Source organism: Triturus cristatus, chromosome 4_1 (genome assembly GCF_964204655.1).
Source record: "Triturus cristatus chromosome 4_1, aTriCri1.1, whole genome shotgun sequence".
In the NCBI taxonomy this organism is placed as follows: Eukaryota; Metazoa; Chordata; class Amphibia; order Caudata; family Salamandridae; genus Triturus; species Triturus cristatus.
This window is the reverse complement of record NC_140585.1, coordinates 612204979-612229781: the sequence shown is the minus strand read 5'-3', so window position 1 is coordinate 612229781 and position 24803 is coordinate 612204979. Positions and strand designations below refer to the sequence as shown.

At 47.4% G+C, this 24803-nt stretch overlaps 1 protein-coding gene across 2 annotated transcripts in view; it reads left to right on the top strand.

The window, feature by feature from the left end:
* The window catches only part of ACSS3 (acyl-CoA synthetase short chain family member 3), a 1078787-nt gene that overhangs the window by 796963 nt on the left and 257021 nt on the right, over positions 1-24803 (top strand). For both annotated transcript variants that reach the window (XM_085652976.1, XM_085652977.1), the window contains one exon: positions 14631-14726. In XM_085652976.1, the coding sequence (XP_085509102.1) occupies positions 14631-14726 (96 nt within the window). The remainder of the gene's footprint in view (positions 1-14630; positions 14727-24803) is intronic.

Sequence of the window (24803 nt, the reverse complement as noted above, 5' to 3'; positions counted from 1 at the left end):
GGTGTGCTTGTCTGGAAATAGTCTTACCCCAACTGCTCAGGGTAGGATTTTGAGAACTCTCCAGGGACATTTAATTGTCATGCTCGTCACAGAGAGGGATGTTACGTCGTATAAATCTACCCCCACCCCCCAATCTGTGCAGTGTAAAAACAGTAAGAGCATTTAAGAGACAGTTTCATGATATTCATGCATTATAGCTCTAAAAACAATGCTAACATTATGAAATGCATTTTCATATTTCTGTTATGAACTTAGAGAAGTGCAGTGAACATCCTTGTACTTACCAATGACATGTGCAGCCCATCCATGTGAAAATAGGTATGCTTCTTTCGGTGGAACATGCACCGCAAGATACAAGGGTTACCGAAATAATTGTTAGTTAGTATGATGTTTTTTTTTTAAAGAATAGAGGCCTCGGTATCCAACTTTGCTACACATTTTCGCAAATAGGTTCACTGACCTATTCTTTTAAAGGTTCAGTAAAACAGATGCATCTTCAGAGCCTGTACAACATGCATGACCTATCACATAGAGACATCACAGGGACTGCACCGTCTCCAGCTTCCTTTGTTGCAGTGACGCAAAATCACATTTTCCCACGTTGCCTAGGAACAAGAAGATTTTGCTGTTGCTTTAAGGCTGTCCAGCAATAATTGTCTGTGTTATGACGTAAACTGAAATTATTCTAACTGTACAACTTGTTCTTACTATAGTTGTAAATATGGAGTCCCTCTTAAAATAACCTGAACCATCAAAATGAGGCTGGAGCATTCCAGAAGGTTCAGTGACCCGTATTAGGAAAGAGCATCATTCGCAACGCTGGAGCCTCACGTGAATTATGTCTGGACACTACTGTGTGATCCTGCTTGAAAGTCCACGAGCCACACGTTTTTGGGATCACTCCCCTTAAGGAAACGAGACATTGTGAATCCTACCAAATATTGAAGAACTATCTGCAGCTTCCTCTGGTAATAGGCAAAATGCACACACACTTGCAAGCCCTGCTTTGTAATTCTCGACAAGTAGATGTTCATGATTATGCAAGCAGTGCACCTAATAATTGTGTGATGCACACAAAATGTTGTTCTTTCAGCACCACGTCACAAATAGCATTAGTATATCAAACTTTCGTGATCCAGGGGCATGGTCTGTCCACGAACAGAGATGGCTGCTTAATCCTGGAACTCCAAGACGTGACGGGCCCCGGACGGCAGCAGCACATCCTCACTGCTGTGGGTGCAGTGAATGGACCCCTAGAGAAGCAGCACACCCGCGGACCCGAACACCAGTACCCCTGAGTCAAGGAATGCCATTGACGAGATCCCCGTGCAGTGGACTGCAGGCAGGGCCTACAGCGACATGTACAGATGCCCACAGTAAGGGACGGCGCTCACCTGGAAAACTTGGCAGTGAGTGGCCCGACCACCGCCACCCTATCAGCGACCCAGGGGCGGTGGTTCAAACGACCTCGGCCCCCCCTCTTCCTGCTAGTCTCCTGTTCCCCTGCATAGTGGGGGCCAAGAACCATGTCCTCTGCGAACCGGCCCTCCGCCGCGTGGAGACGCCACCTGGCATGGCCCGGAACAGCACTAGTTACCAGCTAAACTACAAAATGACCGGACCGCAGTGCAGGAGGCACAGGGGTGCGGCCACTGAGGCATGCTCTGTGGCCAATTCCACCCTTGGACGGACAACACCCAGGAGCCAAGGTGGACCCTGCTGCGATCCCCGCATGTGGGGCGGTGAGGAAGGCCCATGCAACGCAGGAAGCTGCAACCAACAGTGAAAACCTTCGCTAGCCCGGGCCGCCCGGCGTGAGTGCCTCCTCCAACCACTACCGTCTCAGCGACCTCTGCCCCCTTTCTCCTTCCTCCGCTAGCCTGACACCCCATGTGCCGCGGGGGTTCATGTATCTTCCCTTTATGTGTTGGCTCATTAAAGGGTAGGCCAGGCGATAGACGCTGCTTGGGGTCGCGTTATAAATGGCAAGCACGCCATATAGCTAACACACTCCTGGATGGGTGGTGCGCCTAGCCAGCCACCATACTTTAGTCCGGGGTCGAACAGTAGCCTTGTGACTGACACTAAACCTCACATATGCCGCCAGTGCAGCAGTACCTTGGATAAAGTGCCCGGCTCCTGTCGCCACACCAGCTGACAGTGCTGCTACCAAGATACACTACCAGAGTTACCGAAGAGGCATAAGGAGACACCTCTCCCTAACCGCCCCCTCCTAACCTGAAGTGGCACAGGACTCTTATCACTCTGGCCCTTACCGCTCCTGCTTGCCAGAGACTATGGGGCCCACGGCAGGAGCTCTAATAATCACTATTTGGCCCTCTATATGCTGAAGGCTTGTGCTTACCACTGGGGCCTAACGTAGTATAGGATATGAAACACCTGCAGCCTGCATGCAGATAAGGCCTACCCAGCAATGAAAATCTTTCAATACCACACGTGCTCCCTGCTGCCAGTTCTGCCCCTACCCATCTCACTAGACTCTTAGGGTCATTCCTGGACCACTAATTAGGTGTGCATCAGGCTGACTCACACACCTATTACATCCCAGACCATGCTTTTTACACTCACCGGCACCAGAAGAGTGGCTGCAGTACCTGGGACGCACCTATTTGATCCGCGGATATTACAGGTAGCCTGGTGGTGACTCCCGGCAAAATGACTGCAAAGCCAGCACACCAGCTCCTCTTCACAAAAGCCAGGGGCGCTTATCGAGCAGCACCCAGAATACTACCCGCTCAGAACTTGGCCCCTCCTCCCCCGCCATGGCCGCCACACCGGATGCCACCGTGGAGCGAATACTACAAGAAATCTCAGCCGTGCGCCACAGACTAGAGGGCATGCAGATGACCACCTCTGCCTTGGCCACCGAGACCAAATCCATTAGGACTTACATAGCAGGATTCCAAACCCACGTGGAGGATTTGACCAAACGTGTTGTTTTTTAATGGAGGAACGTTTCAACACTGTACCGGAGAGAGACCAGGAACTCCTGTATCTTCGCAGTAAAGTGAATGTCATAGACTTGGAAGATAGAAGCCAGCGAGACAAAGTCTGCGTTTTCAGGTTCCCGCAAAATGTGGAATGTTCTTACGTCAAATCCTTCCTGGGGCCATGCTTCCGAAAATCACAGGTCTGAGCTTCGACCCCCCTTTGGAGTTGCAGAGGAACCACCGTATAGGAACAGCTCGGTGAGGAGCATCCACCCATCCACTGCCGCTTATTGCCTGTTTTATACGCCACGAACAAGCACAACAACTTATAATTGCAGCCCAAACCCACGGTCAGTACACGTTCGAGGGACAAGAGATCGGAATAGCAGCGGATTCCTCCAAAGAAACAAACAACATAAAGCCTTTCTCTCCCTAAGGCCCATTCTCTGACAAATGGACTTTTTAAACCGGCATGCCTTCGCATCACCAGGTACAGCGTCTCAAAAGAACTCTTCGACCCAGAAGACCTTTGTCACTTCCTGGAAGGCCTCACCCCCAGGACATGGTCACCCACACTTCTGCTCCTAGAGACAATTCCTCTCTACCATCGCCAACCCTTCCTGCATACTCCAGGGGACCACGATGGCCCTCTGAGGCTCCAAAAATAGGAGAAAGTACCCTGATAGAACCCCCCGCTCCATCGGAGACAAAGCCCAAGATGTTCAGGCGGAGGCTGCACTAACTCAGGAGCAAGACAGGGACAAATCACGCTTTCCTCTGAAGCCCACATCGGCCGAGGGCAAGGCATCCTGAACATGGCATACCCTGACCCTTGGGGAATGCCTGCAGCACAAGGACCGTTATGCTGCAAACCAGCAGGAGGACCAGATGCCGAGTGCCAACTTATTTACTCATAGACTGTTTCATTACATGCTTTAATGTTCTCTCCTCTTAATGCTTAATTGCTGTGTGCATGCATCTTGGTGGTTGTTAGTTATGTAGCCCATATGCTCCTTCTAAACCGATTACTTGTAGAGATAGGAGCATCTCGATATATAATAGGAGGCGACTGGAATCTTTCCCATGAAGCAGTGCTAAATAGGACAGGTCCCTTAGACAGGGGAACAACTGCGACAGGGCTCTGCTAGGTGACATCGCTCTGGACCACGGATTGGTGGACCATTGGTGCCTCTGCCATCCCACAGACAAAGAATAATTATTCCCGTCTCCGGTACATGGGACCCAATCTTGGCTAGACTACTTCCTCATATCTCACCCAGAAGTGACACTTGTAGGCAAATCTTGCATACTAAAGGCTGGCCTCTCCGACCACTCTCCGGATCCTGTTGTCCCTAGACATGGGCCTTTCCTCCCCAGGCCGCAAACCTTGGCGCTTGATTGTTCAGAGATGCTGCTCCCCCAGGGTAAGAATCTCCTACGTAGTCACCTCTCTACTTACCTGGTGGACAACAAGGCATCAGTGGATTCTCACAGGATCTTGTAGGCAGCTGCCAAAGCAAGTATCCTTGGGCAGCTTATGAAAGATGCGGCTGTAGCTAATAAACAGGCGTCCCTCCGCCGCACCAAGCTGGAAGCCCAGATTGCCTCTCTTAATCATCTTTACTCCTACCAACCTTCGGTGCCTAATCTTCGCCGCTTAGAGTTGGCATGTATGGCCCTCAACAACCTTTTCACCTCCAAAGCCGAATACGCCCTCCAACACCTAAAAAGAAGACATTACGAGCAGTGAAAAAAGGCAGGTCGATTGCTGGCGGTGCAGCTACGGCAACGAGAAGCTGCAATGGCCATCCCCGCCAAGACCGGGGAGATCATTACTAGACCCCAAGACATGGTCAATAAGTTTGCCTCCTTCTACGCACATCTTTACACACCAGAAGCACCAGCCAACGTGGAACAGATATCCACATATCTCGAGGGCATTGATCTCCTTCGCCTGACAGATAAAGGCAGAGAACGTCTGGAGGGGCTTATTAGTAAGGAAGAAATAATGGCACCCATTGCTAAACAGCCTTACCACAAGGGGCCGGCGAGAACGGATTCCCTGCAGAGTATTATAAATGGTCCGGAGAGGAAGCAATTGACACCCTACATGCCACCATGCAGGAGACAGAAAGGAAAGCCTCCTTGGACACTCTTTGTAATAGGGCGGTGATTGCGGTGTTACCCAAACCGAAGAGGGACCCGCTACTACCATCTCTCTCCTGAATGAGGATATTAAAATATTGGCAAGTATCCTGGCTGCACACCTGAAAAAGGTCATACCTTCTCTCATCCACCCCACACAGTTTGCCTTTGTTCCGGGCCGTTGCTCTAGAAACCATCTCCGCACCCTAGCCCACACCCTATGGATGTGAAGGTCCTGCCTGAGTATGTGGTAGCCCTCTTTCTCGCTGCAGAAAAGGCGTTTGACTGCATATACTGGAGCTACCTGCGCCACTATGAAATGCTTTGAGTTGGGTGACCAGTTCATCTCCCAGGTCTGCTTACTGTATGACTGCCCCGTGGCTAAGGTCAACTGCGGATGTTTCTGTCGGATACCTTTAAAATCCAGGGAGGTACACATCAGGGATGCACACTCTCCCCCCTTTTATTCCTACTGGTCATGAAACCCTTGGGCTCTGTCATTCGTCACTCGCCAAGTGTAACAGGCATATCTATTGCGGGCGGCCTTTCCAAATATACTTATATGCCGACGATATCCTACTCACCCTTAGAGTCCTACCATGTTCCTGTTAGAAATGGGATTTCTGGTTGGCTAACGCTTGCGCCAAAGCCGGGCAGAAACCACCACTCTAGTCAGGGCAAGGGAGTTACACGCCAAAGATAACCCCTGCTCACCCCCTTGGTAGCTTGGCACGAGCAGTCAGGCTTATCCCGGAGGCAATGTTTAAAGCGTTTGCGCAACACACTCACACAGCAGCAACACACTAGGCGCACTACAAAAGAAACTCCACACAAGGTTATATCAAAAATAGCCTTTGTATTATCATAAACACATTAGAAACCTAATCACACATTTACACTGTGCCAACTGGCACTAGCCAATATTGACAGGGGATTATATACAGGACCCGGCCAATCGGGCCACGGTCAGAACCATCAGAACAGGTAAGTAAATGCAAAACACAACCAGTAATTACTGGCAAAATACTGTACTCCGCATTATCCTGCAACATAAATCATAGTATGACATTAGGCATAATATTACGCATAAGTCACATTACGCATAAATCGCATTAGGCATAAAACATATTAGGTCCAGACCTCATTTTCATAAACACATTACGCACTAGGCCTCACCAGCATAAACACGTTATGCATAACATCCTGAGCATCAATACATTACACATTAGGGATCACATTAGGGCCTTGCGCCCTACCACACAAAATTGTCCCCCAGGCCAACTCGCCTTCTCCAGGGCTCAAAGGCCCTATGTCCATAGATGTCAGGGCTTCTAGTGGGGCCTTCCAACTGGCCCCCTGGCTGCCTCTGCAGCGGAGGTATTGCGCAAATGTGCTGGGGCGTGGGGGGCAACTCACCCCCTGTCTCATTACCAACAAAATGCCCCAAACGTTGCAGCTGCCCACTGTCTGGCGGGCAGCTGTGAAAATGAGCCCTGGCACCACTGTGCCTTTGGAGCCCTGCTCTGGGACTCCGAGATACCAAACTGCCCCAAGTCCCACTCCGGGACTTCTAAAAATAAAATTGCCCCCTCGGTGCAGCTGCCTGCAACGGCGGCGCAGCTGGGTAGAACAACACAGGCGCTCACGGTGCCTCGGAAGCCCCCTTTACTGGGCTTCTCCTGGTGCCTTCACTCTCCGGGCTTCCTGCTTGCCGATTCACAAGGGGGCTGCATGCAGCACACAGCGCAGCTCCGGTATCTTTCTTGTGCCCTCACTCGGCACAACGAACAACCAAGGTTCCAGCGCAACCCCACTTACTGGGGCTGATGTTCGGCTGATCCCGACCCCCCCTCTCATTGCTATGGTGCGAGGGACTCTCCTCTGAGCCAAGAGGAACATGGAACTGGAGCTGGCGAGGCTCCGGCTCCGTTACTGAGGCAGGCCCCGCCCACAGTCAGGCGGTGCTGGCCTGACTTCCTTGTTTTGCCGTGCTCAGTGGCGGTTCCTCTTCTCCCTCGGCCGAATGCGGGGTGGGCTCCCGCTTTTGAATAGGTATAAATGCGGGGTGAGCACCCGCTAAACGAGGCAACAATGCAGGGTGGGCACGCGTCACTTCAATAGGCATAAAGTGGGGAAGGCTCTCACTCTGGCTGGCAGAAATGTGGGGGAATCCCCACTTTGGGATTCCCTCTGCTTAGTAGCAGCACAACGCTCCAAATTGTAACAAGAGGCTCCTCTCTCCTGGGAAATAAAATAGAGCGCTTCAGAAGGTGCTAAGCCCACCGTTCTGGAAAAAGTCCTTACTGGTCAAGGGGGCAAAGCTGGGCCCAGGCAGGCCAGCACACAGGGCCTTCCAGCAGGGAGGCAGTTCCTCGTGGCGGTTCCTCCTGGAGCCCAGCAGCAACAACAGGCCCCCCAAGTTACAGGAACAACATTTTTCATGGGGTCACAACCCCTACCTTTATACCACTTTTCCCCTTTGTCTACAAAGTACAGGGCTTGGGGAAACCAGTTCCAACTGGTTCTGGAGCACTCTGTTTACCAGGCTCCTCTTCCCTATTGTGAGGTGGGGGCTCGTCATCAGACACACCACAGGGGGGCAGAGCCAGCATTCACTAGGGCAGGCACAATCCTATTCAGGGACCAGGGACTTCCCCTCCCACTACTCAAAATGTAGATTTTCCCATTCACCCTAGTGCTGACTCACCCTGCCCCTCCTGAAGCCACACACACCTCACCAGCCACTGTCACTCAAAACCAAGACATGGAATTCACATCAGGCAGGCAGATACATAGCACACAGTAATGCCAACTTCTAAAAGTAGCATTTCTAAAATAGTTATAATAAATCTGCGCACACCATTGCGTAGCATTTATTATCCCTATTCCAAACATACCAAACTTGGCCACGCTGCACCTCTCATATCAGGGATTACCACTGAAACACTTATCAGGGAATCCCCAATGCATTCCTGTGGGAGTGCAGCCCCACAGTAGTGAGAAACCAAAATGTCTGTTTGTCACTTCCAGGACATGTCACACACTTATGGTACATGTCCTATCTTTTACCTACAATGCACCATGCCCATAGGGCTAGCTAGGGCATACCGTAGGGGTGACTGACATGTAGTAAAAAGGGGGGTCACGGACATGGCACACAGTTTAGGTGCCACATCAAAGCGGCAGTAACAATGCGCACACAGATCCTGCAATGGCAGAGGCCTGACATAGGTTTGCAAGGCTACTTTGGTGGGTGGCGCAATCAGTACTGCAAGCCCACCAGTTCATTTAATTCACCAGCCCTGGGTATGTGAGATACCACTTTACAAGGGACTGACAGGTAAATTAAATAGGCCAAACAGGTGTAGAACAATCTTACCACATTTATCACCGACAGCACACACACTTTACACTGGACAGCAGTGCTAAATGTCCAGAGTCCTAAAACCACCAACACCAAGGCAAAAAGTTAATGGATGACCCTGCAAAAAGGGCCAAGTCTAACAGTTTCCTATGGGCATGACTAGAATTCATAAAATAATTTGCAGACATATCAGGTTACAAGGTAAATTGGGATACAAGTGAAGCCCTTCCACTTTCTTTAGGCACCACAAGGGCTGTAATTCATGACTACCCTTTCCGGCGGAAATCCTCATGGCTTAAGTACCTCCGTGTACTGGTCAAAAGAGGTCTGGAAGGAATGGTGATGGATAACCTGTCTCCCCTTACGATTTCGATAAATGGTCCCTACTGGCATTCCCCATGTGGGGTAGAGTTCAAGCAGTAAGAATGGTCATGGTGCATCCCTTCACCTATACCTTAGTAAGGCTTCCAATAGTAGTTCCCTTAACTACTCTACACCTCATCAATGCACGAATACGAGCCTTGGTCTGGGCTCCACCCGCCCCACATTACCGCGTCCAAGCTCATGGCTTGCCACTCCTGTGGCGTCTTGGGCTTACCATCTGTAGAACACTATACCTTATCCCTGCACATCTCCCAGCCGCCTATTTGCTCCCAGAGATGCCCGAACCCCCCCTCAGTGTGTGACAACAGAAAGATCACTCCTCAACTATGGTGAAGGCCTAGACCCCTATATGGGGATCCTACCCCTCCACATATCTGCCCTGCATCGTGTGATACAGGCCGCATACAAAGTATGGCACCCTGAACACCGCCTTCTGGACATAAACCATTGCCTACACTGCAAGGCACCTATCTGGGGCAATGAAAACATCCGAATAGGCAAATGGAAACTTCACAGGCCCATATAGAAAGCTCTGAACACCCAGTCCCTGGACCAGGTGATACTAAACAGCGACTTAAAACCTTACACTCAACTTCGAGAGGAATTAGGACTGACCTCCTAGCTACAACACTGTTTGAGACGATTCCTTGGTCCCCGACCTTGGTCTATGCCTTCCTCTCTAATAGTGGGAAATCTGTTGATATGGGGCAGACACAAAGGAGTGATGTCGGGAATGTATGGAACCACCTGTTCTCGCAACCTTTCCTGCACAGCCTCCATGCCAAATGGCAGGTACGATTACAATTCACTGTCGAGGAAGAGGACTGGACAGAAATCATAGAATGCGTGGATAAGGGAACTTGCAAGGCTCAGATAAAATTTTGCATCTTTTAATCCCTTCATGATTGGTATTGGACCCCTGCTTGCAAAAAGCTGACCTACTACCACACTCCAGATGTTGGAGGTGCCCAGATGCGCACTGCAACCTTCCCCATATACTTCGCCAATGGCCCTCTGTTCAACCTTTCTGGTCCTATATACGGAACACCCTGGGAGAGACAATCCTCCTTCGTCTCCCCGTCACACCTCCAGCCGTCACACCTCCAGTCATCCTCTTGCATGACATCAGAGATACTCTGGACATACGCTGCCTCCTCCACACAGTGCTATCCACAGCCAAGCTCTGTATCCATCAGCAATGGAGGTCGATCCCCTCCCCCCCTCACAAGAGGACTGGATGGTGGCGATGATACAAACAGCGTCCCACTAATGCATTATTTACGGTCTACAGTACCAGACGGAGGTATTCACACAGACATGGGCCCCCTTTCTCAGAGAGCCTATGCACTAATGCCCTACTGCCTTATCCATCCCACACTGAGCCACTAGTCCAAAACCCCAACTACTAACGATATGACCAGTTCCCCTACCCTACCTTCCTCTCCTTACTCCCCACTGAGAATTAATTTCACTATACACCCCTTCTCTTACCTTTTCCCCCTCCCCTTATTTCCTCGCTCTCCTTCTTCTCTTCGCCTCTTTCCCACCTTCCCCCTCTTCTGCCTTGTCCCCCCCACACCACTCCCCTTCTCCAGTGTCCTCCAACCCCCTCCTCCCTTTCTTGACCGACTCCCTATTCTGTACCCGGACATGTAGACAGGCACCTTTTACCCCCTTCCCCTACCCAGATCACCATCATCACATAACCAAAATCAGCTTATTCCGCCCTTTTAGCAATGCACTAAACTTGCGTTCACATCGATCTACGGAAACAATCCCCTTGTTACACTGTACATTTGTACCCTCACCTCAAAGCCTACCACCAAAACCCGAGATTCACAATGCCTCTCACCTGGACAGATAAGGGACTGTCCCTACCCACCTCCCCTCCTGTCCCCTTCTTTCCTGGCCCCCTCCACTCGACAACCCATACCAACACGAGACCTTCCCCTTCTTTCCGCCTAGCACATTCACCACCACGGTCATAGCACTGATCTCATCGGAGGATACTCCCTAGACTCCATTTATGAAGCCTGCTGTCTCCAGACGAACACCGCCATTTATTGAATGCTCCGAGTTGTTACATTGCTGATGTTGAAGATGTTCGAATGAGAGCAGGATTCGCTAATCAAGGCGATTGGTCGATATCTCGCTGGAAACAAAGTGAGCACTCATTAATGCAAATTAGAAATTCTACACTAAATCTTTGAAGCTACTTTACAGATTTTTATCACAATCTGATAGCCATCCTTACATTTGGTCCTTTTTTCATCTTTCGAACCATTGATTCTTCATATAATATCTAAACCTACTGCTACCGACTGAGACATTGTGGATTTCCTACATATTAAGTGGAACTCGCAGTCTATCTTTTTATTCTTCACTTCATCAATTATAAAGTTTGAACCTGACTTGCTGTCAATTCAAGCCCTGAAGAAGTTCCGTTAAAATTGTCTTTAAAGGAACGAAACGCGTTGGCTGTTTTTGTGTATTTATCAGCTATGAAATAAAAGTTAAACAAAGAAAAAGAGAAATATTTTGGACTCTCCATTCTATGTTTAGTGCACCTCCATTTGTTGTTAATAACTAAATACTTATTAGGTCCCAAAAGCAAGACCAATTGGCTATGCCAATGCTTGTTATATTGAATAATTGCTAGATGCAAGGCATGTGTCAGGCACCAAAGCATTCATGTAAAATTACTGACCATGGAACAGATTGTTAACTCGCTGTACTTATTACACCTCACTTAAGGAATGAGCCACAAAAAAGACACCTGGGTCTGAAAGTGGCAATAACTGGCGGCATTGATCGTTTTGACGGTCATCAGTACGATCAACAACAATATGACAAAAATGTCGTCCCCTTTTGCCATCCTCTTCTTTCCTTTGTCAGATATCTGTTGTAAGAGCACTTTGGTGAGGGGTTCAGCTGCTGTTACGGGCTGCATTCAAAACAACCTTATTGGCTGCCCTTTTCTTTAAATTCCAATTAATTTGCTTGTCAATTATTGAAATGTTTCTCCGGGAACTGATAACATTCTGCTGCTTGCTTCCATTGTGCATAGCACAGCAGTTTCACCAACTGAGGAAATATGAATTTTGTGATCAGTTATGTCCCCTATCGTAGACCCCAACGGCTCCATGTGCATGCTATAAGTACATGTATGTTCCCTCCAGTTCCAGTTTTGAAGACGCAAATATATGTGCGTCCACCGTCAACATGTCCTCTTTCAGATCCGCCATGAATGGGTCAGATATTCCATTCCTAAGTATGAAAGGCCACCGACTTTATGTGGTTCACTTTCCACATTTTACAGATTCAGGCGAGTAGGCCCAAAATTCTGTCATCAAGCCTTTTCCTGCCTTCTGCCTCTGAAAGCTCCAGTCTGAGCCTGCATCTGTATCCGTGAACTTTGTCCTACTCCCTGCGCGGCTAATGGTGCCTGATCCAGCCTGTTGCCTGCCAAAAACTGTATTTCACCTTCAAGATTATCTACTCCGCTCCTCATCCGATGCATTCCTGTCTAGTAGTTTAGGTAAACATTCCTCCAGCTACCGTGCAAGGGGCCAGGCCTCGCTGTCCTCATGCAAGTAATTCATAGCCCCTGTTACCATGGAATATTCCTACCCCCTCGCATCTCATGTAGACACTTAGACGCTTGTACACGCACTAACAGTCAGTATAGAATAGATTCTATCCTAGAAACCTTTCCTTTTGGATAACACAGTTCTTTAAACATAGGATATTAGATATGATTTGGGATTAGGTTGACATGACCCCCAGACTTCTGTCTCCACATGTAGAGCTAAATGTCAAGTCCCCTTCACCCTCTAGTTGCACGTCAATCACACGTCATGCGGCTGCGCGCGCATCTCTGCCAAATATTTCTGCTGACATTGCAGGATTCTTTTATGGATCCACCCACTTGTGACATCATGTATAATGACGTTTATTAAATTACGCCCATATGTCCGCCTCTATTAGTTACGTATGCACATTTTATCTGTATTATCAGCTGTTACGCCTCCTGCATCTGTTTCACTGTAATGCATTTTCTATAAAACTGCTTATCTGTCAATAATGTATGCCCTTCCTTCCTGAACTTTCGTGGTGATGGAATAGAAAGCCTGCAATTCGAATTGTATTCCTTTGTATAGGAATAAAGCCTTTTTAGAACCTCTAATACCACGGATTCTGCCTCTTATATTTACTGAGTTATTCTTACTAGACTTTACCGCATAAAAAATAGTACCGGTAACGAAATATTTACCACAATTTAAGAAGGGGATGATTACAACATATTTAAATAGCTTATTTCCGAGTGACTCGAGGTAGTATGAGCTCAGTGCAAAACTCACACAGTGGGGCTCTAAGCAGCTCCTCTTTATAACTGCACCTGAGTAATCTCCCATTTTGAGTTGCACAAGTTCTGAGTCATGCATGCCAGTGACAAACGGAAACAAAAAAAAGCATTTGCAATGCAATAGGTCTCGTATTTACGCGAGTTTGAGCTATTGACATTGCAAATAACAATGCCTTTTATTTTTGTTTTCATTTTAAAAAACATAAATAAAAGGCATTGTCATTTACAATGCCGATAGCTTAAACTCATGTAACTGCAAGACCTATTGCATTGCAAATGCTTGTTAGGTGTTTGCCGTGCCTGGTAATGTAAAATCCCACGGCTAACAAAGGCCGACAGTTCCCTTCCACAGCGTGACGACAGTCCGCGAGACAAAGGCGTGGCAATTGGGATGCAGAATGAGTAATGGGGGCTGGTGGGTGAAACTGGATGAATACGTGAGAACTTTTGAGACAATGTGGAATAAGTTTGTGGTTCCTAGTTGGCGTGCTGTAACTCTGTAGTGCATAAGAACGCCCCCCAGTGATTTAAAAAGAACCTCTCATAATTTGACCCTGCATAAGCGCTCAAGAACATTGTGGACGGAAGAGGCAACGTCGTTAAGAGAACAAGCATGCCTGGCACAGAGACCAAGGGAGGGTCTCGGGGAAACTCCTCCTAGAACACAAAACAGTGCAAGACACCAACTTGTACGAAAGAAAGGGATCAGAGGTGGGGTCATGTATAAGAAATATCAGGAAACAAGCAGCCACAAAAGTGAACGCGACCGCCATCTGTTTCCAATTAACGCGACTGCGAGACAGGCAAATGTAAACAAGCGCGGGTGCGATAATTGGAAACAGATGGCGCAGCTGCTCGCTCCTGCAAGGTGGATGCTGTACATGCACGAGTACTCATTGGAAACAGTGCATTACATGCACGAATTTCCCAAAAAGTACAGACCAATTCCAGGAGGTCATCGCAGCGCTTGCGCGCTGTGCTAGGCTCGACTAAATAAGCAATTGGCTGTGAAGGTGTATCTACATGATGTACTGCATTGAAGAAAACCTCAGTTTAAAGAAATGTCAATACCTTATGGATGAGCTACATCTGTTAATTTGAGCCCAGTGAACTGATTTTTTTATCTATTTACTTTTACTTTGTGATAATCCTTTAAAATCAGATGCCAATATATTGTCTTTATGCTATTGCTGACTGAAGCTTACAAGTAAACTGTTATAATATTTGGCTTCATTTATGAACCATTGCATATTTTTTAAATGCAAATGATCTACTTAATATATGATTATTTTTATGCTTGTTGTCTGCTTTAAATATTTGTGTATGCTATGCATGATCACACATAATCCAAATTAAATTATTTGGCTGTTTCTCAAATTAGAAGTGGTTACTGTAAAAGTTCTCATCTGTTACTTCTCAGAGACTGGATCACCAATTTCGGCCTCCTGCATTGGTTTAGGAAATTCTACAACACCTCCACCAGGTCAAGCGGGAAAACCTGTGCCAGGTTACAATGGTATGTACTTAAGCATTGGATGTGATTTTTAACTGAGGGGAACTAGAGCTTATGTCATACAGATAATTATTACAGCAAACGTATAATCTAGACTGGCATTATAGTTATTTAGGGCCTCATTATGATGGCAGTGGGACCGCCACGGTCAAGCCGTCGGTGACACTCCCACCGCCATCAGACTATGCAACACTGCCTGCCGCATTAGGATGGCTGGCGGATGGTCATAGGGTGGAGAGACTGTCTGACACTAATCCGATGGGCTCCTTGACACACTGTAATCCCTTCAATGGTGGCAGTGTCTGCTTAGGCACCGCCTCGGGGATTACAATGTCAGTTTCCACCAGCTGTTTCATTGCGGTTAACCTGCCATGAACATGCAGGCGGAAAGTGACTTGGGGGTTTATAGCGGGCCCCCCATTTCCCCAGGACCTCCGCCATAGTTGCCCCCCAAACATCCCTGCACCATGTAGCACATGGTGCCTGCCACATAGTGCAGGGATCTTTGAAATGTTTGCACATGCCACAATACAAAAGATATACATTGCGACCGCCTTGAAGGCGGTCACATCCTAATACCAATGGTGGGACCACTGAAAGCAAGTCGGGTGGTCCTGTTCCCGACAGGATGGCGGTCGGATGAAAGTCCGACCGCCATCATAATGAGGCCCTTAATTTTATATTTATGGAGGGTATCCCAATGGTTTTCTCACGCCAATGCGATTGAAGCTCAATTGTGATCATAGAATAGCTGAGAATGTTCACTCTTTGTTCGTGTTTAGCTAATTTCTCTGCGGAAAGTTCCAGAATTTCACATTATTGCTTCCAGCCCCCATTTTAATTTTCAAATTTCATTGCCACTCCCCTCGGCACATGTTTTATTTTCTTCACATAATGGGATACTGCTGTGTGCATCTACTTCTGGAAGAATATGGCATACCTTTGGAGTTCCTAACTCTGCATAACTTTCAAAAGTGACTCATGGAACTGAAGGTATGAGTTTTTATTCACCTAAAGTGTACACTCTGACGGCACAAAAGGACTTCAAGTTGAATATTTATAGAAGTCTACCTTGAAAGCAGGAAAAACGTCTGTGCTCCGAAAGTAAACATGCCCTGAATGAGACAGTGACTGGTCTGCCATGCAGAACTTAAGATAAGGCAAGGGTTCTTGACCATCAATTCTCGTGATTTGTTAAGTGAGTTTGTCCTCCATTCACCCATACCAACACCTGAGCTCCAAGAATTTTTTTTGTCAAGAGTAAATTATTCCTGAACTGTAATATTTGCACCACTGCAAATATTCATGACATCAGTGGTATACAACAAACAACTCGGTCACAATTTATAACGTGTTACGGTTTATACAGCTGATTCTAAAAAATGTGATAAGCAAGTTGGGTTCTAGTTTAATGATACGGAAAAAAATCTGCCTCCGTCCTGTTTCCAGACAAATATTATCAGTTATCAGGGCATTTTTTCCTTTTTTTGTCTTTAGAAATTACAAAGTTAAAATAAGACATATGCAGTGCTTCATTTCCCTCGGGCATACGTCTCCCTACCTAAGTAGCTGAGGTTTCCTTCGCAGTCATACAGGTGCTGACGGGTAAATGAACCAGTGGCCCCCTGAGCTCATGAATCGCAATGAGCCCATCAGATTTATTTATTAGGCCAGCACCTAGATTCCAACTTCTAAACATCTGTACAATCCAGCCACACATAAAACACGGATATCCTCTCTTGTCTTTAGGAAACATGACTGATGGACCTCCCATTTTGTCTCATTGGATTATGACCTACACCTTGCCACAAGAACCCCTCCTACCTTTAAGTGCCATGAGTGGGATACTGGCTGTCAGCTAAAACAGAGCCCTTTACAAAGTACTGATCTTGGTTTTCGAAGTCATTATGGGCGTGACCTTTAAGTAGCCGTCTTGAGGCCCGTGCCTAAAATGACCAAACTCACAACTTGTGCACAGCCAACCTTTATCACTGTTTAAACCCAAACCTCATGTGTGGCAGCCAGCTTTTAGCATTGAGATCTATGGAAATGGCACCACCTGTCTGCTGACATGCTCCTCTCTGCTTTCCTCCTTTAAAATCACTTTTTTATTCCCAGGTGACTTTTCCGTACGTTTTCTAGCCTATCTGCCCTGTGCCTCGTGATATTATGAATGGAGACAAAACAAATATACCAGGCTTCTGCTGCATGTGATTAGGTGCTTGTGCAGCACAATCTGCAAAGCAATTCATTCTAGTCAGTGAAGAGGAGTTCATTTATAGATTGAACCCTTATCCACTGAACTGGAAAGGTAAACATATAACTACTAACTGGCAGTGGGGTTCTAGCACACTATATCTATGTGATTAGCTGGAAGGAGGGGAAACTGAGGCCCCCCTTTTGCAATGTAATCTTGTTACATTTCTCTTTGCAAAGTATCTGGGTGCCAAGGCTACAATCCAGCAGAGATCTCAAGTTGTCCTATATCCCTAATTTTTCAGACATGATCTTGCTTATAGCAGCTATGATTTTAATTTGTAATGTGACAATAAGATACATATATGTAGACTTTGAAATGCCACATTTGCTAGTGCCTATATATAACTGGGCATTCCATATAGGCCATAGTAGAACTCCTCCCATGTATCCCGTCCAGCTAGGATGCTGTGTAACTTACATCACTCGTATTTTTACTTTCATCCTTTTTCCTAAAGCGCTTCATCTGAGACCGAAGGACCAACATGGCTCACTACATCTTGAGAGGTTGCTTCCACTCCTCCTTCACAAGGCTGAGAGGCCCTCTTATAAGGTGGACAAACAAAAGTTCGAAGGGAATGAACCCTAACCCCTTCCAAGACACTTCCCTGTAGGTAAACAACAGGCATGTTAAGAGGACATCCCACTTAAGCCTCAAGGGCTCTGACTGGTTATATTCATGCATTTGAGAATGTTGGTGAATCTCTCAACAAGCCCATTTGTTAGGGGTGGTATGGTGTGGAGAACTTGTAAATGACCCTACACTCATCGCACATTAACTTCATGTATCCTAACATGAATTTTGTGCACCTGTCAGTCACATCCTCTTGGGATATCCACCAGGGTAAATATCCCCATCAGTGCACTTGGCATTGTGGGCACAGTTATTGACCTCAGAGGTAGGACCTCAGGGTACTGAGTGGCATGGTCCAACAAGACCAGGATAAACCTAGTGCCCTGGGCTGTTTTGGAGTCCAGGGGCTCTCTCGCTTCCACTGCAATGCATGAGGATCTGATCGAAGTTTGAAAGCTACACTGTCGTCACACATTTCGTTCTTTATATCATCCACACATTGTATACATAAATATTTTTCAATTGTTTTAAACTGTGCCAAGCATTTATTTTTAGCTTTTGTTCATGCTCTGGTGTGAGCATCAAAACTAATAGCTTTGCAACGCTTACATTAATGATGTTATGTTTCCAGAGTGCTGTTTCAAGGTCGGGGCACCCATGGAAACTACTAGTCTTCGCACAAAGTTAGCTTTTTATTTCATGCTAAATGTAAACTAAATTGAACGCAAAATAATAAAGACTGAATTCAGCATTGTAACCTCGTGTATAGTACTCTGCGATAAGACAGATGAGTCCCCACAGTGAATGGGGATAATGAAGCGTATGTCTGCAAATCTTGACATGAATTGGAAATGATTCCGGATTTCCTTTGGGATTGAATAACGTCCCGTCCTCAAACGGCATTATCATAAGCCCCCACTATGATCATTAATCTCACTGCATATTTTCCCCAGCTATTTGTTAAATAGATACTGAGGCCAAACTGGAGAACATTGTAAAATCAATTTCAGGTTTCCTTCATAATCTTTTTCTGAAAGGGGTTTGATAAATGGATGCCTGTCTCAGCTTTTCTGTAGCAATTTAGGTAAATGGCAACATTCCAAAGATCAGCAAGCTCTTGGAAAAACATTATGATGGCATCCTTTAAATTTCTCATTTTAGGATGTCCTTGGGCTGTCTGACAGCGAGAAATGTGATGACAATATTTGAACACACACTTCTAAGCTCACAGGAGTATTAGTTTTGTACCTTGAGAGCAGCATTCATTTTTGTGTAACATGTCAGTGCCTTTGCAGAAAGGAAATGGCCACACGCAGGTGGGCAGTCCCGCTAAACTGGTAAGCAAACTCCTATCTGCGAAGGATAACAAGCAGGCTTACACTTAAACTGACTGTCGGTGTCATAGAGGACAGAGAACTAACTTGTATCCCTATGCACAGTGAGTCTGGTGAGAATGTGTGGACAACCATACTCCTGCCTCGGTTTTGCAAGGGGGGGCAATCAGCCACCAGCTGATGGTCCTGTGGTTGAGGCCCGTTGGTGGGCCGGTTCTTTGGTGGCTGTTTTAGTCTCCACAACAAGGACACAACATTAAAGGTTGTAGTTGAAGTCTTTGCATACATATATTGAGGCTGACCTAATGCACATAAAGGTCAGGCTTCTGCACTGCGAGAGGCAGAATAACAATGGACTGCTCTGGCTGTCACAGCATGAGGTGTGTCTTCCCTCTGGCTCCCTCCAGGTGTGACAATGGCCACAAGGAGCTGCTGATGGGTAGCAATTAGCGCTTGCTGTGCAGGGGACTGGGGTAGGGAAGAGGACTAGTGTCACATGGCCCATGGGGACATTGTCATCTTCCCTATTTTAGCATGAGCACGCTGTAGTCTGTCCGCTGCTTTGCACACGTTACTACATGAGTTTATTTTGCATGTGTCATTCTGAAACTTTCACATAAAACCTACAGTTGTTTTCACGCTTTGCAGGTTCTTGGGAGTTATTCTGAACATTGTGAACAAGTTTGAACAACAATGCCCCTTGTTATTCCGTTCTGGTCAGACCCTAGCACCTACACTAAACATACAGACACAGCTGTTGTTTGGGAACACGTACTTTAGTCTTACTGGAAGACACGGATAGGTAGGACACACTTGGAGAGGGACCTTTCCAGGGTGAAGACCATGACCGCACCTATGATGTAGGTCTTATATATTTCGACTGCGCATAATGCCCAGAGATCATCTAATATATAATCATCTTGCTTCTATACAATTAGAGAGAGTTTAGGTTGCGCTGTCATTCATCATGACAGCTCATTTTAAAATTTGCGGACTACTTGCTATGCTGACCACATTTGTGTTATGCATTTTCTGCTTATTATATCCGCGGTTCCTGAGAGAGTCAGGAGTATTGTGTTCTGAGGTGTCTAATCACTTGTTCCTTTGTGAGTAAGTAGGAGGGCCAGTGAGACACTATAGCTAGCAGGACCCAGGCTTATGGTTACTAAGGTGGTAGGATAACTCAGTTCCTACATACTTAGATCCCATTATCCCATGCATAGTTCTGTGTTTGCGCAGAATCCCTGCAACATGACACCGCCAACGTTTGGTCTGGTACTTTTTCTCGAAACCCCATGAATAGCGTTTTTGCTTGTCCACGATACCCTTCATCAGTTACCGGAGATGTCCGTGATGGGAGGGGATTCCCCCTCTAGTAGACTGCAACACCTGGGGGACGTGTTTGCCTCAGTGTACACATTGTTTTGGCACCCCCTCCATGAGCGTTCTAGAGCATTCTAAAACATGTGCAAGATGAACACAGAGCAGGTCCAGCCCTGTATTTTGGGATGAAACTTGTGGGTATTTTTCCCATTGTCTTGGGTATGATTCTGGCTAACATTAAGGGTGAAGCAGTTTGCTTACAAGTATGCCAACGCCTAGCGGCTGTGGCGGACGTTGATTGGGAACGTCAGTTGCCAATTATTATTGTGGATGTTCACACATAATTGGGACACAATAATGTGGGGGTCTGACCATCTACCCAATCTTAGGGTAAACCCCCTCCAGACATGGAGGGCTGTCCTGTCTTTCCGAAGAGGACATGGGACAAAAATAAACAGCAACAGAAGCCTAGGTCTTGTGCTTGTTTGCCACCACCTGGCGCTTCTGAATGTAGATATGATTTACTTGACCACTCTAAAATTAAGACACCTGAGAGGTTCCAGGTCCTGATCCCCGTTCTCCTTGTTCCTTTCAGGAATCGTCGGATCAACAGTTTGGCGGAGGGGGACAACAGGATCACAGACAGGGCGAGTCCACGCAGCAAAGGTGGACCCCGCAGCACCAGTTTGACGTGAAAGTCAAACGGGAGGAACCATCTCAATAACGAGCCCCTTTTCAGAAGAAAAAGGTTGCCGCTTTGACAGCGAAATATGCCCCAGACGGTGAGAACCCTCCTCCTGTACAGGAGTTCGGCGGTGACTCTCCTCAACAGCGTGGCGGAAATTACCATAGTTTGCCAAACACTCCACCACTTCTGGAGGCGAAAGCAACTGACACTTTTATAACTGTTGAAACCACGGACACCTGTGTAGCTCCCCCGATAGGCTTTATCAAGTGGACCTTCAAACTGAAGGTGATGTAATAAGCACTGTCAATGCAATGTTTCTAGACAATTTGACTTCTTATGACATTTTGCTGGCGGAGGTAAATTGGCCTCCCCCATTTGTCCTCACTTGCCTTAGGAGCGGGCATGTAATTCTTCCCTCTTTTTCTCAGTATGTCCCTAAGGTGACTAAACAAGCTTATGCTTCGGAGTGGGCTCTGGCCTTAGCTCCTGCTTTATATTGCAATCCGGTAGGTTGGGATAAGGATTCTGAAAGAAAGCACAGAGAGGCAACATGAACATCAATGGCACAAATGCTAGCAAAACAAATCTGTTCGAGGCATATGAGCTGCAGATCACACACTAAGGATAAGATCGCCATCTGGTGTTGGGCTCGGATGATTGCAGGTTGTTGTTGTCTTCGGAAGAAGTCTTTGGTCCCAAGATTGGTGACTCCTCCCCTGGACAACAGTGCGCATGGGCATCCACTCCATCCTCACATTGTTTTTTTCCGCCATTGGGTTCGGATGAACTTTTTTCCGCTCCAGCAGAAAACTTATAGCAATCACTACAACTCTCATAACTTCAAAACTCGACGTCGAAAACCATATCGGACTGACTCCGGACGCGGCTGATGGAAAGGACACCTTTTAAAAAATGCCCCCAATGTGGAGCAAAGTTCCCTCATAGCGATCACCACGAGGTCTGTAATTTGTGCCTTTCACCAGACCACAAAGAATCCAGCTGTCCAGCCTGCACCGCATTCCGTTCGAAGAAAACCATCCGGGACCGAAGAGCTCAACGCCATATCATGGCCAAGCCGGTTCCGGAACCAGAAGACATCTTTGCACAGGACGTCCCTGACAATGACTCCGAAGATCTCCAAATCGTGTCCGAGGCCGACGATTCAGATCCGGGGCAGCCTGTGAGTACCAGCCCCCCTACCCCAACACCACCCAAAAAGACATTGGTCAAGACTCTGCCAACTGGGCCCAGTTGCGATCCAAAAACATCTTCTGAAGCCCCGCCCTCGGGCCCGGCTCCGAAGAAAAGTAAGCCTGCAGGTGGCTCGGGCTCGAGCAAACATCATGTCATTGTGCCTATAATACCTTCGGCACCAAAGCAGGCTTCGAGACCGAAATCTCCATCGGGCCCGAAACGTCATTCGGTCCCGACATCTCCACCGGCACCGAAACGTTCTTCGGCGCCGAGGTCTCGACCGACACCAAAAGGCTCGTCGGCACCGAAAGGATCGTCGGCACCGAAAGGCTCCTCGGCACCGAAAAGCTCATCGGCACCGAAAGGTTCTTCGGCACCGAAAAATACACCGGAACCGAAAAGTTCTTCGGCACCCAAAACATCTTCAGTGCCAAAACAAGTCCATGAAGACCCGAAAAAGTCGGCGCCACAGCCGCCTTCGGACACTGAGAAACTCTTTCGACCTGATCCTAAGCAAAAACGGATTTACATAAATCCGAAAACTGGACATGTCACAGCGGTGCCCTACAAGAAAAGGAAGCTGGACTCACCACCTCCTCCAGCACCTCCAAAGAAGGACTGTGCCACTTCACCCATACGTCCTTCCTCTCCTACATTACCTCCTATTCCATCCCCCCAACCCCCACCGCCTGCACCTCTACCATCTCCTTCTCATACACCACCTCCACAGGATGATGATGATTTTGGAGGAGAGGGAGACCCAGATTTCTTTACTTATCCCACTGATCCTACTGATCCCTTTACACTCCCGGACACAGCACCAGTAGATGACTGGACTTACCCTATGCCTGATGTGCCTGACCCCACTCCATACCCCTCAAAACCCTCCCCTCCTGATGACCATTTAGGGTTCGGTCAGCTTATTAACAGAGCAGCATCGTTTCATGGTGTCACCATGCACACCGACACTCCTGAGGAGGACTTTCTACTCGACACTTTTGAACAGTCCCAGAAAACAGTCCACATTCTACCCATGATTAAGGGAGTGATAAAGCATGCCACTGAGGTTTTTAAAGAGTCTGTCAGGGCCAGGGTTCTCAACCCCAGAATAGAAAAAAAATACAGACCAGTGCCACAAGATCCTGCGTACATCAAGGCGCAACTCCCCCTAGACTCACTAGTCGTCTCCAATGCCAGAAAAAGGGCCAACTCCCAAACAACCAGAGACACGCCGCCCCCAGACAAGGAGTCTAAACTTCTGGAGGCTTCCGGCAAAAGGGTTGCCGCTCAAGCGGCTTACCACTGGCGTATCGCAAATACACAAGCCCTATTGGCTCGTATTGATAGAGCCCATTATGATCAACTGGAGGATCTCTTGCAACACCTGCCTGAACCTTTCAAAACACAGGCCACTGACCTCATACAAGAGGGCAAACTAATATCCAATGCCTCCATTAAATGTGCATTAGACGCAGCGGACACCGCCTCTAGGGCAGTCAACACCAGCGTATTGCTTAGACGTCACGCATGGCTGCGCATCTCCGGCTTCAAGCCGGAAGTACAAACCTCCATTCTTGCTCAACCCTTTAATCAGGAGCAACTATTCGGCCCTGCAGTAGACACTGCCCTAGAAAAAATGAAGAAAGATAATGAAACTGCAAAATCTATGGGAGCATTGCAGTCTACTCAACCCAGAGGCTCCTTTCGTCGCTCCTTTTATAGAGGAGCTTCCAAAAATGTGGGAACAGACAACTCTTCCACCTTCAAAGCATCAGGTCAAACATCCCCTAACAAAGGATATTTTAGAGGAGGCTATCGGGGAAACAATAATAAAGGCCGGGGATGGGGCAACAACAACACCCGCTCCTCTACAGCCACCAAACAGTGACTTGCCACCACTCCCCCCAGACCATTCCACTCCGGTCGGGGGCAGGCTTCAACAGTTCCTACCTGTCTGGAATACCATCACTACAGACAGGTGGGTAAGACAAATTATCCAATATGGCTACTGCCTCGAACTCATAAACACCCCCCCAAACATACCACCCAGACACCGTCCCATGACGTCTCACCACCTCACCACCTCACGCTCCTCAAACAGGAAATACAGTATTTGCTTCAGAAAAACCCAATAGAACCTGTTCCACTACAACATCAGGGCACAGGAGTATATTCTCTATACTTCCTCATTCCCAAAAAGGACAAAACCTTAAGACCCATACTGGACCTCAGACTACTGAACCAGTACATTCAATCAGATAATTTCCACATGATCACTCTCCAACAGGTCCTTCCATTACTTCAACAAGAAGACTTCCTTGTCACATTAGACCTCAAGGACGCATATTTTCACATCCCTATGCATCCCGCTCACAGGAAGTATCTACGATTCGTGGTAGACGGTCAGCACTATCAGTTTACAGTTCTCCCATTCGGAGTAACAACTGCACCAAGGGTGTTCACCAAGTGCTTGGCAGTTGTGGCAGCATATCTCAGGAGACAACAAATCCATGTCTTCCCCTATCTGGACGACTGGCTCATATAAGCCAATACTCTAGAAAAATGCGTTCACCACACCCACCGCACTATTCAAACCCTGCACAACTTGGGATTTACCATCAACTATCCAAAATCTCAACTACAACCCTCCCAAGTGCAACAATACCTGGGAGCCACCATAGACACAGCCAAAGCCGTAGCTTATCCCAGCA